At 52.5% G+C, this 13,827-nt stretch overlaps 1 protein-coding gene across 1 annotated transcript in view; it reads left to right on the top strand.

Annotated features, from left to right (window-relative positions):
- LOC137314441 (rho guanine nucleotide exchange factor 11-like) overlaps nucleotides 1-13,827 on the top strand; it is a gene marked incomplete at both ends in the record, with an annotated part of 152,559 nt that overhangs the window by 84,283 nt on the left and 54,449 nt on the right. The window contains 2 exons of the mRNA XM_067979792.1: nucleotides 899-1,024; nucleotides 4,151-4,268. Coding sequence (XP_067835893.1) covers nucleotides 899-1,024; nucleotides 4,151-4,268 — 244 coding nt within the window. The remainder of the gene's footprint in view (nucleotides 1-898; nucleotides 1,025-4,150; nucleotides 4,269-13,827) is intronic.

Consider the following 13,827-nt stretch of genomic DNA (forward strand, 5'->3'; position numbering starts at 1 on the left):
TCTCCCTCCCTCGTTTCCCTCTCTCTCCTGGTTTCCCTCTCTCTCCCTCGTTTCCCTCTCCCTCCCTCGTTTCCCTCTCCCTCCCTCGTTTTCCTCTCTCTCTGTGGTTTCCCTCTCTCTCTGTGGTTTCCCTCTCTCTCCCTCGTTTCCCTCTCTCTCCCTCGTTTCCCTCTCCCTCCCTCGTTTCCCTCTCTCTCCCTGGTTTCCCTTTCTCTCCCTCGTTTCCCTCTCCCTCCCTCGTTTCCCTCTCCCTCCCTCGTTTCCCTCTCCCTCCCTCGTTTCCCTCTCCCTCCCTCGTTTCCCTCTCCCTCCTCGTTTCCCTCTCCCTCCCTCGTTTCCCCCTCTCTCCGTGGTTTCCCCCTCTCTCCGTGGTTTCCCCCTCTCTCCGTGGTTTCCCTCGGTTTCCCTCGCTCTCCCTCGTTTCCCTCGTTTCCCTCGCTCTCCCTCGTTTCCCTCTCTCCCTGGTTTCTCTCTCTCTCCCTCGTTTCCCTCTCCCTCCCTCGTTTCCCCCCTCTCTCCCTCGTTTCCCCCGCTCTCCCCCGCCTGCCCCGCTCTCCCCCGCCTGCCCCGCTCTCCCCCGCCTGCCCCGCTCTCCCCCGCCTGCCCCGCTCGACCCCCTCTCCCCCGCTCGACCCCCTCTCCCCCGCTCGACCCCCTCTCCCCCGCTCGACCCCCCCCTCTCCATGTGTACAATCTCACCCTGTGCCTCACTCACTCTGTGTATACAATCTCATTCTGTGTGTGCAGTCTAACTGTTTCTCACTCTGTGTGTACAATCTCCCTCTTTGTCTCACTCTGTCCAATCTCACTCTGCGCCTCACTCTGTCCAATCTCACTCTGCGCCTCACTCTGTCCAATCGCTGCGCCTCACTCTGTGTTACTCCTCCTCCCCCCACAGTTTGACGGAGAGCCCGGTGACCATTTCCGGGAAGTGGTGTCTGGATTCTGCAGCTCCCAGTCCTTTGGCCTGCAATTAATTCGGAATAAGCAGCGGAAAGAGCAGCGATTCCAGTACTTCATGATGGTATGTCGGGAAGCAGGGGGTTTGGGGTGGTTAATTCAGTACAGACGAGAGCTGGGGATTAGACCTGGGTCTGTATGTGGAGCTCGGTATCACACCGGGGCTGGAATCTGAGTCAGAATGTCGTGGGTTCGAGCTCCGTTCCAGAGAGTTGGACAGAAAATCCCAGGCTCACTCCAGATGCAGTACTGAGGGAGTGCTGCACTGTCGGGGGTCAGAACTGAGGGAGCGCCGCACTGTCGGGGGTCAGTACTGAGGGAGTGCCGCACTGTCGGAGGGTCAGTACTGAGGGAGTGCTGCACTGTCGGAGGGTCAGTACTGAGGGAGCGCCGCACTGTCGGAGGGTCAGTACTGAGGGAGTGCTGCACTGTCGGGGGTCAGTACTGAGGGAGCGCCGCACTGTCGGGGGTCAGTACTGAGCGGAGTGCCGCACTGTCGGAGGGTCAGTACTGAGGGAGTGCCGCACTGTCGGAGGGTCAGTACTGAGGGAGTGCTGCACTGTCGGTGGGCCAGTACTGAGGGAGTGCTGCACTGTCGGTGGGCCAGTACTGAGGGAGTGCTGCACTGTCGGAGGGTCGGTACTGAGGGAGCGCCGCACTGTCGGAGGGTCAGTACTGAGGGAGTGCTGCACTGTCGGGGGTCAGTACTGAGGGAGTGCCGCACTGTCGGAGGGTCAGTACTGAGGGAGTGCCGCACTGTCGGAGGGTCAGTACTGAGGGAGTGCTGCACTGTCGGTGGGCCAGTACTGAGGGAGTGCTGCACTGTCGGTGGGCCAGTACTGAGGGAGTGCTGCACTGTCGGAGGGTCGGTACTGAGGGAGCGCCGCACTGTCGGAGGGTCAGTACTGAGGGAGTGCTGCACTGTCGGAGGGTCGGTACTGAGGGAGTGCTGCACTGTCGGAGGGTCGGTACTGAGGGAGTGCTGCACTGTCGGAGAGTCAGTACTGAGGGAGTGCCGCACTGTCGGAGGGCCGGTACTGAGGGAGCGCCGCACTGTCAGTGGGCCAGTACTGAGGGAGTGCTGCACTGTCGGAGGGTCAGTACTGAGGGAGTGCCGCACTGTCGGGGGGTCAGTACTGAGGGAGCGCCGCACTGTCGGAGGGTCAGTACTGAGGGAGCGCCGCACTGTCGGAGGGCCAGTCCTGAGGGAGTGCTGCACTGTCGGAGGGGCCGTCTTTCGCGTGAGAAGTTAAACCAAGGGTCCGTCTGCCCTCTCAGGTGGATGTACGAGATCACACGGCCACTATTACAAGACAAACAGGGGAAGCTCTCCTCAGCCAAATATTTATCCCTCAACCAACAATACTAAAAAACATTATCTGGTCATTTCTCACATCCCTGTTTGTGGGATCTTGCTGTGAGCACATTAGCTGCCATGTTTTCTACATTGCTGGAATTAAAGGAAATTAGTATTCGTAAAAAATATAGTGCTGGAGAAATTAATGGGACTGAAAGCTGATAAATCCCCAGGGCCTGATAATCTGCATCCCAGAGTACTAAAAGAGGCAGCCATGGAAATAGTGGATGCATTGGTTGTCATCTTCCAAAATTCTATCGATGACGGAATAGTTCCTGCAGATTGGAGGGTGGCAAATGTCACCCCACTATTTAAAAAAGGAGGGAGAGAGAAAACAGGGAATTACAGACCAGTTAGTCCAACATCAATAATAGGGAAAATGCTCGAGTCTGTTATAAAGGATGTGACAACAGGACACTTAGAAAATATCAACGGGATTAGACAAAGTCAGCATGGATTTATGAAAGGGAAATCGTGTTTGACAAACCTACTGGAGTTTTTTGAGGATGTAATGAGTAGATTAGGGAAGGAAGAACCAGTGGATGTGGTTTATTTAGATTTTCCAAAGGCCTTTGATGAAGTCGCACATCAGAGGTTAGTGTGCAAAATTAAAGCACATGGTATTGGGGGTAATATAGTGGCATGGATTGAAAATTGGTTAACAGACGGGAAACATAGAGGAAGAATAAATGGGTCTTTTTCAGGTTGGCTGGCTGTAACTAGTGGGGTACCGCAGGGATCAGTGCTTGGGCCCCAGCCATTCACAATATATATCAATGATTTGGATGAGGGAACCAAATGTAATATTTCCAAGTTTGCTGCGACACGAAACAAGGTGGGATCGTGAGTTGTGAGGAGGGTGCACAGAGGCTTCAAGGCGATTTAGACAAGTTGAGTGAGTGGGCAAATACATGGCAGATGCAGTATAATGTGGATAAATGTGAAGTTATCCACTTCGGAAGGAAAAACAGAAAGGCAGAGTATTATTTAAATGGTGATAGATTGGGGAATGTTGATGTACAAAGGGGACCTGGGTGTCCTTGCACACCAGTCACTGAAAGCAAACATGCAGGTGCAGCAAGCAGTTAGGAAGGCGAATGGTATGTTGGCCTTCATTGCAAGAGGATTTGAGTACAGGAGCAAGGATGTCTTACTGCAGTTATACAGGGCCTTGGTGAGACCACACCTGGAGTATTGTGTGCAGTTTTGGTCTCCTTACCTAAGAAAGGATATACTTGCCATAGAGGGAGTGCAGCGAAGGTTCACCAGACTGATCCCTGGGATGGCTGGGCTGTCATTTGAGGAGAGATTGGGTCGACTCGGCCTGTATTCACTCGAGTTTAGAAGAATATAACAAAAAAATTCTGACAGGGCAGGACAGACTGGATGCAGGGAGGATGCTTCCCCTGGCTGGGGGGATACAGAAAGAGGGGTCACAGTCTCAGGATTCGGGGTAGGACATTTAGGACTGAGATGAGGAGAAATTTCTTCACTCAGAGGGTGGTGAACCTGTGGAATTCTCTACCACAGAAGGCAGTGGAGGCCAAGTCACTGAATATATTTAAGAAGGAGCTGGATAGATTTCTAGACACAAAAGGCATCAAGGGGTACGGGGAGAGAGCGGGAATATGGTATTGAGATAGAGGATCAGCCATGATCATATTGAATGGCGGAGCAGGATCGAAGGGACGAATGGCCCACTCCTGCTCCTATTTTCTATGTTTGTATTAGAATGGTGACTACCCTTCAAGGAAGGACTTCATTGGCTTGTGAAGCTTTGGGACGTCCCAAGGTGGTGAAAGGGGCTGTTTAAATACACGTCGTTTCCCGCAGGAAGCAGAGAGGAACAGGGAATGTCGCAGACTTCAACTCAAAGATCTCCTCGTCTCGGAAATGCAGCGACTGACCAAGTATCCTCTCTTACTGGAGAATATCATCAAGTACACAGACGGTGAGAGAGTCCAGAGACTGTCCCGTGGGGTGAAGGGTCCCTGTTACTGTAAATTGGGGTATAGAGACTGTCCCGTGGGGTGAAGGGTCCCTGTTACTGTATATTGGGGTATAGAGACTGTCCCGTGGAGTGAAGGGTCCCTGTTACTGTATATTGGGGTATAGAGACTGTCCCGTGGGGTGAAGGGTCCCTGTTACTGTATATTGGGGTATAGAGACTGTCCAGTGGGGTGAAGGGTCCCTGTTACTGTATATTGGGGTATAGAGACTGTCCCGTGGGGTGAAGGGTCCCTGTTACTGTATATTGGGGTATAGAGACTGTCCCGTGGGGTGACGGGTCCCTGTTACTGTATATTGGGGTATAGAGACTGTCCCGTGGGGTGAAGGGTCCCTGTTACTGTATATTGGGGTATAGAGACTGTCCAGTGGGGTGAAGGGTCCCTGTTACTGTATATTGGGGTATAGAGACTGTCCCGTGGGGTGAAGGGTCCCTGTTACTGTATATTGGGGTATAGAGACTGTCCCGTGGGGTGACGGGTCCCTGTTACTGTATATTGGGGTATAGAGACTGTCCCGTGGGGTGACGGGTCCCTGTTACTGTATATTGGGGTATAGAGACTGTCCCGTGGGGTGAAGGGTCTCTTACTGTATATTGGGGTATAGAGACTGTCCCGTGGGGTGAAGGGTCCCTGTTACTGTATATTGGGGTATAGAGACTGTCCAGTGGGGTGAAGGGTCCCTGTTACTGTATATTGGGGTATAGAGACTGTCCCGTGGGGTGAAGGGTCCCTGTTACTGTATATTGGGGTATAGAGACTGTCCCGTGGAGTGAAGGGTCCCTGTTACTGTATATTGGGGTACAGAGACTGTCCCGTGGAGTGAAGGGTCCCTGTTACTGTATATTGGGGTATAGAGACTGTCCCGTGGGGTGAAGGGTCCCTGTTACTGTATATTGGGGTATAGAGACTGTCCCGTGGGGTGAAGGGTCCCTGTTACTGTATATTGGGGTATAGAGACTGTCCCGTGGGGTGAAGGGTCCCTGTTACTGTATATTGGGGTATAGAGACTGTCCCGTGGGGTGAAGGGTCCCTGTTACTGTATATTGGGGTATAGAGACTGTCCCGTGGGGTGAAGGGTCCCTGTTAATGTATATTGGGGTATAGAGACTGTCCCGTGGGGTGAAGGGTCCCTGTTACTGTATATTGGGGTATAGAGACTGTCCCGTGGGGTGAAGGGTCCCTGTTACTGTATATTGGGGTATAGAGACCGTCCCGTGGAGTGAAGGGTCCCTGTTACTGTATATTGGGGTATAGAGACCGTCCCGTGGGGTGAAGGGTCCCTGTTACTGTATATTGGGGTATAGAGACTGTCCCGTCGGGTGAAGGGTCCCTGTTACTGTATATTGGGGTATAGAGACTGTCCCGTGGGGTGAAGGGTCCCTGTTCCTGTATATTGGGGTACAGAGACTGTCCCGTGGGGTGAAGGGTCCCTGTTACTGTATATTGGGGTATAGAGACTGTCCCGTGGGGTGAAGGGTCCCTGTTACTGTATATTGGGGTATAGAGACTGTCCCGTGGGGTGAAGGGTCCCTGTTACTGTATATTGGGGTATAGAGACTGTCCCGTGGGGTGAAGGGTCCCTGTTACTGTATATTGGGGTATAGAGACTGTCCAGTGGGGTGAAGGGTCCCTGTTACTGGATATTGGGGTATAGAGACTGTCCCGTGGGGTGAAGGGTACCTGTTACTGTATATTGGGGTATAGAGACTGTCCCGTGGGGTGAAGGGTCCCTGTTACTGTATATTGGGGTATAGAGACTGTCCCGTGGGGTGAAGGGTCCCTGTTACTGTATATTGGGGTATAGAGACTGTCCCGTGGGGTGAAGGGTCCCTGTTACTGTATATTGGGGTATAGAGACTGTCCCGTGGAGTGAAGGGTCCCTGTTACTGTATATTGGGGTATAGAGACTGTCCCGTGGAGTGAAGGGTCCCTGTTACTGTATATTGGGGCATAGAGACTGTCCCGTGGGGTGAAGGGTCCCTGTTACTGTATATTGGGGTATAGAGACTGTCCCGTGGAGTGAAGGGTCCCTGTTACTGTATATTGGGGTATAGAGACTGTCCCGTGTGGTGAAGGGTCCCTGTTACTGTGTATTGGGGTACAGAGACTGTCCCGTGGGGTGAAGGGTCCCTGTTACTGTATATTGGGATATAGAGACTGTCCCGTGGGGTGAAGGGTCCCTGTTACTGTATATTGGGGTATAGAGACTGTCCCGTGGGGTGAAGGGTCCCTGTTACTGTATATTGGGGTATAGAGACTGTCCCGTGGGGTGAAGGGTCCCTGTTACTGTATATTGGGGTATAGAGACTGTCCCGTGGGGTGAAGGGTCCCTGTTACTGTATATTGGGGTATAGAGACTGTCCCGTGGAGTGAAGGGTCCCTGTTACTGTATATTGGGGTATAGAGACTGTCCCGTGGGGTGAAGGGTCCCTGTTACTGTATATTGGGGTATAGAGACTGTCCCGTGGAGTGAAGGGTCCCTGTTACTGTATATTGGGGTATAGAGACTGTCCCGTGGGGTGAAGGGTCCCTGTTACTGTATATTGGGGTATAGAGACTGTCCAGTGGGGTGAAGGGTCCCTGTTACTGTATATTGGGGTATAGAGACTGTCCCGTGGGGTGAAGGTTCCCTGTTACTGTATATTGGGGTATAGAGACTGTCCCGTGGGGTGAAGGGTCCCTGTTACTGTATATTGGGGTATAGAGACTGTCCTGTGGGGTGACGGGTCCCTGTTCCTGTATATTGGGGTACAGAGACTGTCCCGTGGGGTGAAGGGTCCCTGTTACTGTATATTGGGGTATAGAGACTGTCCCGTGGGGTGAAGGGTCCCTGTTACTGTATATTGGGGTATAGAGACTGTCCCGTGGGGTGAAGGGTCCCTGTTACTGCATATTGGGGTATGGAGACCGTCCCGTGGAGTGAAGGGTCCCTGTTACTGTATATTGGGGTATAGAGACCGTCCCGTGGGGTGAAGGGTCCCTGTTACTGTATATTGGGGTATAGAGACCGTCCCGTCGGGTGAAGGGTCCCTGTTACTGTATATTGGGGTATAGAGACTGTCCCGTGGGGTGAAGGGTCCCTGTTCCTGTATATTGGGGTACAGAGACTGTCCCGTGGGGTGAAGGGTCCCTGTTACTGTATATTGGGGTATAGAGACTGTCCCGTGGGGTGAAGGGTCCCTGTTACTGTATATTGGGGGAGAGACTGTCCCGTGGAGTGAAGGGTCACTGCTACTGTATATTGGGGTATAGAGACTGTCCCGTGGGGTGAAGGGTCCCTGTTACTGTATATTGGGGTATAGAGACCGTCCCGTGGAGTGAAGGGTCCCTGTTACTGTATATTGGGGAATAGAGACCGTCCCGTGGGGTGAAGGGTCCCTGTTGCTGTATATTGGGGTATAGAGACCGTCCCGTGGGGTGAAGGGTCCCTGTTACTGTATATTGGGGTACAGAGACTGTCCCTTGGGGTGAAGGGTCCCTGTTACTGTATATTGGGGTATCGAGACCGTCCCGTGGGGTGAAGGGTCCCTGTTACTGTATATTGGGATATAGAGACCGTCCCGTGGAGTGAAGGGTCCCTGTTACTGTATATTGGGGTATAGAGACTGTCCCGTGGAGTGAAGGGTCCCTGTTACTGTATATTGGGGTATAGAGACTGTCCCGTGGAGTGAAGGGTCCCTGTTACTGTATATTGGGGTATAGAGACTGTCCCGTGGAGTGAAGGGTCCCTGTTACTGTATATTGGGGCATAGAGACTGTCCCGTGGGGTGAAGGGTCCCTGTTACTGTATATTGGGGTATAGAGACTGTCCCGTGGAGTGAAGGGTCCCTGTTACTGTATATTGGGGTATAGAGACTGTCCCGTGTGGTGAAGGGTCCCTGTTACTGTGTATTGGGGTACAGAGACTGTCCCGTGGGGTGAAGGGTCCCTGTTACTGTATATTGGGATATAGAGACTGTCCCGTGGGGTGAAGGGTCCCTGTTACTGTATATTGGGGTATAGAGACTGTCCCGTGGGGTGAAGGGTCCCTGTTACTGTATATTGGGGTATAGAGACTGTCCCGTGGGGTGAAGGGTCCCTGTTACTGTATATTGGGGTATAGAGACTGTCCCGTGGGGTGAAGGGTCCCTGTTACTGTATATTGGGGTATAGAGACTGTCCCGTGGAGTGAAGGGTCCCTGTTACTGTATATTGGGGTATAGAGACTGTCCCGTGGGGTGAAGGGTCCCTGTTACTGTATATTGGGGTATAGAGACTGTCCCGTGGAGTGAAGGGTCCCTGTTACTGTATATTGGGGTATAGAGACTGTCCCGTGGGGTGAAGGGTCCCTGTTTCTGTATATTGGGGTATAGAGACTGTCCCGTGGAGTGAAGGGTCCCTGTTACTGTATATTGGGGTATAGAGACTGTCCCGTGGAGTGAAGGGTCCCTGTTACTGTATATTGGGGTATAGAGACTGTCCCGTGGGGTGAAGGGTCCCTGTTACTGTATATTGGGGTATAGAGACTGTCCCGTGGGGTGAAGGGTCCCTGTTACTGTATATTGGGGTATAGAGACTGTCCCGTGGAGTGAAGGGTCCCTGTTACTGTATATTGGGGTATAGAGACTGTCCCGTGGGGTGAAGGGTCCCTGTTACTGTATATTGGGGTATAGAGACTGTCCCGTGGGGTGAAGGGTCCCTGTTACTGTATATTGGGGTATAGAGACTGTCCCGTGGGGTGAAGGGTCCCTGTTACTGTATATTGGGGTATAGAGACTGTCCCGTGGAGTGAAGGGTCACTGCTACTGTATATTGGGGTATAGAGACTGTCCCGTGGGGTGAAGGGTCCCTGTTACTGTATATTGGGGTATAGAGATCGTCCCGTGGAGTGAAGGGTCCCTGTTACTGTATATTGGGGAAAAGAGACCGTCCCGTGGGGTGAAGGGTCCCTGTTACTGTATATTGGGGTAAAGAGACTGTCCCGTGGGGTGAAGGGTCCCTGTTACTGTATATTGGGGTATAGAGACTGTCCTGTGGGGTGAAGGGTCCCTGTTACTGTATATTGGGGTATAGAGACTGTCCCGTGGAGTGAAGGGTCCCTGTTACTGTATATTGGGGTATAGAGACTGTCCCGTGGAGTGAAGGGTCCCTGTTACTGTATATTGGGGTATAGAGACTGTCCCGTGGGGTGAAGGGTCCCTGTTTCTGTATATTGGGGTATAGAGACTGTCCCGTGGAGTGAAGGGTCCCTGTTACTGTATATTGGGGTATAGAGACTGTCCCGTGGAGTGAAGGGTCCCTGTTACTGTATATTGGGGTATAGAGACTGTCCCGTGGGGTGAAGGGTCCCTGTTACTGTATATTGGGGTATAGAGACTGTCCCGTGGGGTGAAGGGTCCCTGTTACTGTATATTGGGGTATAGAGACTGTCCTGTGGAGTGAAGGGTCCCTGTTACTGTATATTGGGGTATAGAGACTGTCCCGTGGGGTGAAGGGTCCCTGTTACTGTATATTGGGGTATAGAGACTGTCCCGTGGGGTGAAGGGTCCCTGTTACTGTATATTGGGGTATAGAGACTGTCCCGTGGGGTGAAGGGTCCCTGTTACTGTATATTGGGGTATAGAGACTGTCCCGTGGAGTGAAGGGTCACTGCTACTGTATATTGGGGTATAGAGACTGTCCCGTGGGGTGAAGGGTCCCTGTTACTGTATATTGGGGTATAGAGACCGTCCCGTGGAGTGAAGGGTCCCTGTTACTGTATATTGGGGAAAAGAGACCGTCCCGTGGGGTGAAGGGTCCCTGTTACTGTATATTGGGGTATAGAGACCGTCCCGTGGGGTGTAGGGTCCCTGTTACTGTATATTGGGGTACAGAGACTGTCCCTTGGGGTGAAGGGTCCCTGTTACTGTATATTGGGGTACAGAGACCGTCCCGTGGGGTGTAGGGTCCCTGTTACTGTATATTGGGGTATAGAGACCGTCCCGTGGAGTGAAGGGTCCCTGTTACTGTGTATTGGGGTATAGAGACCGTCCCGTGGAGTGAAGGGTCCCTGTTACTGTATATTGGGGTATAGAGACCGTCCCGTGGAGTGAAGGGTCCCTGTTACTGTATATTGGGGTATAGAGACTGTCCCGTGGAGTGAAGGGTCCCTGTTACTGTATATTGGGGCATAGAGACTGTCCCGTGGGGTGAAGGGTCCCTGTTACTGTATATTGGGGCATAGAGACTGTCCCGTGGAGTGAAGGGTCCCTGTTACTGTATATTGGGGTATAGAGACTGTCCCGTGTGGTGAAGGGTCTCTGTTACTGTATATTGGGGTATGGAGACAGTCCCGTGGGGTGAAGGGTCCCTGTTACTGTATATTGGGATATAGAGACTGTCCCGTGGGGTGAAGGGTCCCTGTTACTGTATATTGGGGTATAGAGACTGTCCCGTGGGGTGAAGGGTCCCTGTTACTGTATATTGGGGTATAGAGACTGTCCCGTGGGGTGAAGGGTCCCTCTTACTGTATATTGGGGTATAGAGACTGTCCCGTGGGGTGAAGGGTCCCTGTTACTGTATATTGGGGTACAGAGACTGTCCCGTGGGGTGAAGGGTCCCTGTTACTGTATATTGGGGGATAGAGACCGTCCCGTGGGGTGAAGGGTCCCTGTTACTGTATATTGGGGTATAGAGACTGTCCCGTGGAGTGAAGGGTCACTGCTACTGTATATTGGGGTATAGAGACTGTCCCGTGGGGTGAAGGGTCCCTGTTACTGTATATTGGGGTACAGAGACCGTCCCGTGGAGTGAAGGGTCCCTGTTACTGTATATTGGGGTATAGAGACCGTCCCGTGGGGTGAAGGGTCCCTGTTACTGTATATTGGGGTATAGAGACCGTCCCGTGGGGTGAAGGGTCCCTGTTACTGTATATTGGGGTACAGAGACTGTCCCTTGGGGTGAAGGGTCCCTGTTACTGTATATTGGGGTGCAGAGACCGTCCCGTGGGGTGAAGGGTCCCTGTTACTGTATATTGGGGTATAGAGACCGTCCCGTGGAGTGAAGGGTCCCTGTTACTGTGTATTGGGGTATAGAGACCGTCCCGTGGAGTGAAGGGTCCCTGTTACTGTATATTGGGGTATAGAGACCGTCCCGTGGGGTGAAGGGTCCCTGTTACTGTATATTGGGGTATAGAGACCGTCCCGTGGGGTGAAGGGTCCCTGTTACTGTATATTGGGGTACAGAGACTGTCCCTTGGGGTGAAGGGTCCCTGTTACTGTATATTGGGGTACAGAGACCGTCCCGTGGGGTGAAGGGTCCCTGTTACTGTATATTGGGGTATCGAGACCGTCCCGTGGAGTGAAGGGTCCCTGTTACTGTGTATTGGGGTATAGAGACCGTCCCGTGGAGTGAAGGGTCCCTGTTACTGTATATTGGGGTATAGAGACCGTCCCGTGGAGTGAAGGGTCCCTGTTACTGTATATTGGGGTATAGAGACTGTCCCGTGGAGTGAAGGGTCCCTGTTACTGTATATTGGGGTATAGAGACTGTCCCGTGGGGTGAAGGGTCCCTCTTACTGTATATTGGGGTATAGAGACTGTCCCGTGGGGTGAAGGGTCCCTGTTACTGTATATTGGGGTATAGAGACTGTCCCGTGGAGTGAAGGGTCCCTGTTACTGTATATTTGGGTATAGAGACTGTCCCGTGGAGTGAAGGGTCCCTGTTACTGTATATTGGGGTATAGAGACTGTCCCGTGGAGTGAAGGGTCCCTGTTACTGTATATTGGGGTATAGAGACTGTCCCGTGGGGTGAAGGGTCCCTGTTTCTGTATATTGGGGTATAGAGACTGTCCCGTGGAGTGAAGGGTCCCTGTTACTGTATATTGGGGTATAGAGACCGTCCCGTGGGGTGAAGGGTCCCTGTTACTGTATATTGGGGTATAGAGACCGTCCCGTCGGGTGAAGGGTCCCTGTTACTGTATATTGGGGTATAGAGACTGTCCCGTGGGGTGAAGGGTCCCTGTTCCTGTATATTGGGGTACAGAGACTGTCCCGTGGGGTGAAGGATCCCTGTTACTGTATATTGCGGTATAGAGACTGTCCCATGGGGTGAAGGGTCCCTGTTACTGTATATTGGGGGATAGAGACCGTCCCGTGGAGTGAAGGGTCCCTGTTACTGTATATTGGGGTATAGAGACCTTCCCGTGGGGTGAAGGGTCCCTGTTACTGTATATTGGGGTATAGAGACCGTCCCGTGGGGTGAAGGGTCCCTGTTACTGTATATTGGGGTATAGAGACCGTCCCGTGGGGTGAAGGGTCCCTGTTACTGTATATTGGGGTACAGAGACTGTCCCTTGGGGTGAAGGGTCCCTGTTACTGTATATTGGGGTATAGAGACCGTCCCGTGGGGTGAAGGGTCCCTGTTACTGTATATTGGGGTATAGAGACCGTCCCGTGGAGTGAAGGGTCCCTGTTACTGTATATTGGGGTATAGAGACTGTCCCGTGGAGTGAAGGGTCCCTGTTACTGTATATTGGGGTATAGAGACTGTCCCGTGGAGTGAAGGGTCCCTGTTACTGTATATTGGGGTATAGAGACTGTCCCGTGGAGTGAAGGGTCCCTGTTACTGTATATTGGGGCATAGAGACTGTCCCGTGGGGTGAAGGGTCCCTGTTACTGTATATTGGGGTATAGAGACTGTCCCGTGGAGTGAAGGGTCCCTGTTACTGTATATTGGGGTATAGAGACTGTCCCGTGTGGTGAAGGGTCCCTGTTACTGTGTATTGGGGTACAGAGACTGTCCCGTGGGGTGAAGGGTCCCTGTTACTGTATATTGGGATATAGAGACTGTCCCGTGGGGTGAAGGGTCCCTGTTACTGTATATTGGGGTATAGAGACTGTCCCGTGGGGTGAAGGGTCCCTGTTACTGTATATTGGGGTATAGAGACTGTCCTGTGGGGTGAAGGGTCCCTGTTACTGTATATTGGGGTATAGAGACTGTCCCGTGGGGTGAAGGGTCCCTGTTACTGTATATTGGGGTATAGAGACTGTCCCGTGGAGTGAAGGGTCCCTGTTACTGTATATTGGGGGATAGAGACTGTCCCGTGGGGTGAAGGGTCCCTGTGACTGTATATTGGGGTATAGAGACTGTCCCGTGGAGTGAAGGGTCCCTGTTACTGTATATTGGGGTATAGAGACTGTCCCGTGGGGTGAAGGGTCCCTGTTTCTGTATATTGGGGTATAGAGACTGTCCCGTGGAGTGAAGGGTCCCTGTTACTGTATATTGGGGTATAGAGACTGTCCCGTGGAGAGAAGGGTCCCTGTTACTGTATATTGGGGTATAGAGACTGTCCCGTGGGGTGAAGGGTCCCTGTTACTGTATATTGGGGTATAGAGACTGTCCCGTGGGGTGAAGGGTCCCTGTTGCTGTATATTGGGGTATAGAGACTGTCCCGTGGAGTGAAGGGTCCCTGTAACTGTATATTGGGGTATAGAGACTGTCCCGTGGGGTGAAGGGTCCCTGTTACTGTATATTGGGGTATA

This window comes from Heptranchias perlo, unplaced genomic scaffold (assembly GCF_035084215.1).
Source record: "Heptranchias perlo isolate sHepPer1 unplaced genomic scaffold, sHepPer1.hap1 HAP1_SCAFFOLD_508, whole genome shotgun sequence".
Lineage (NCBI taxonomy): Eukaryota > Metazoa > Chordata > Chondrichthyes > Hexanchiformes > Hexanchidae > Heptranchias > Heptranchias perlo.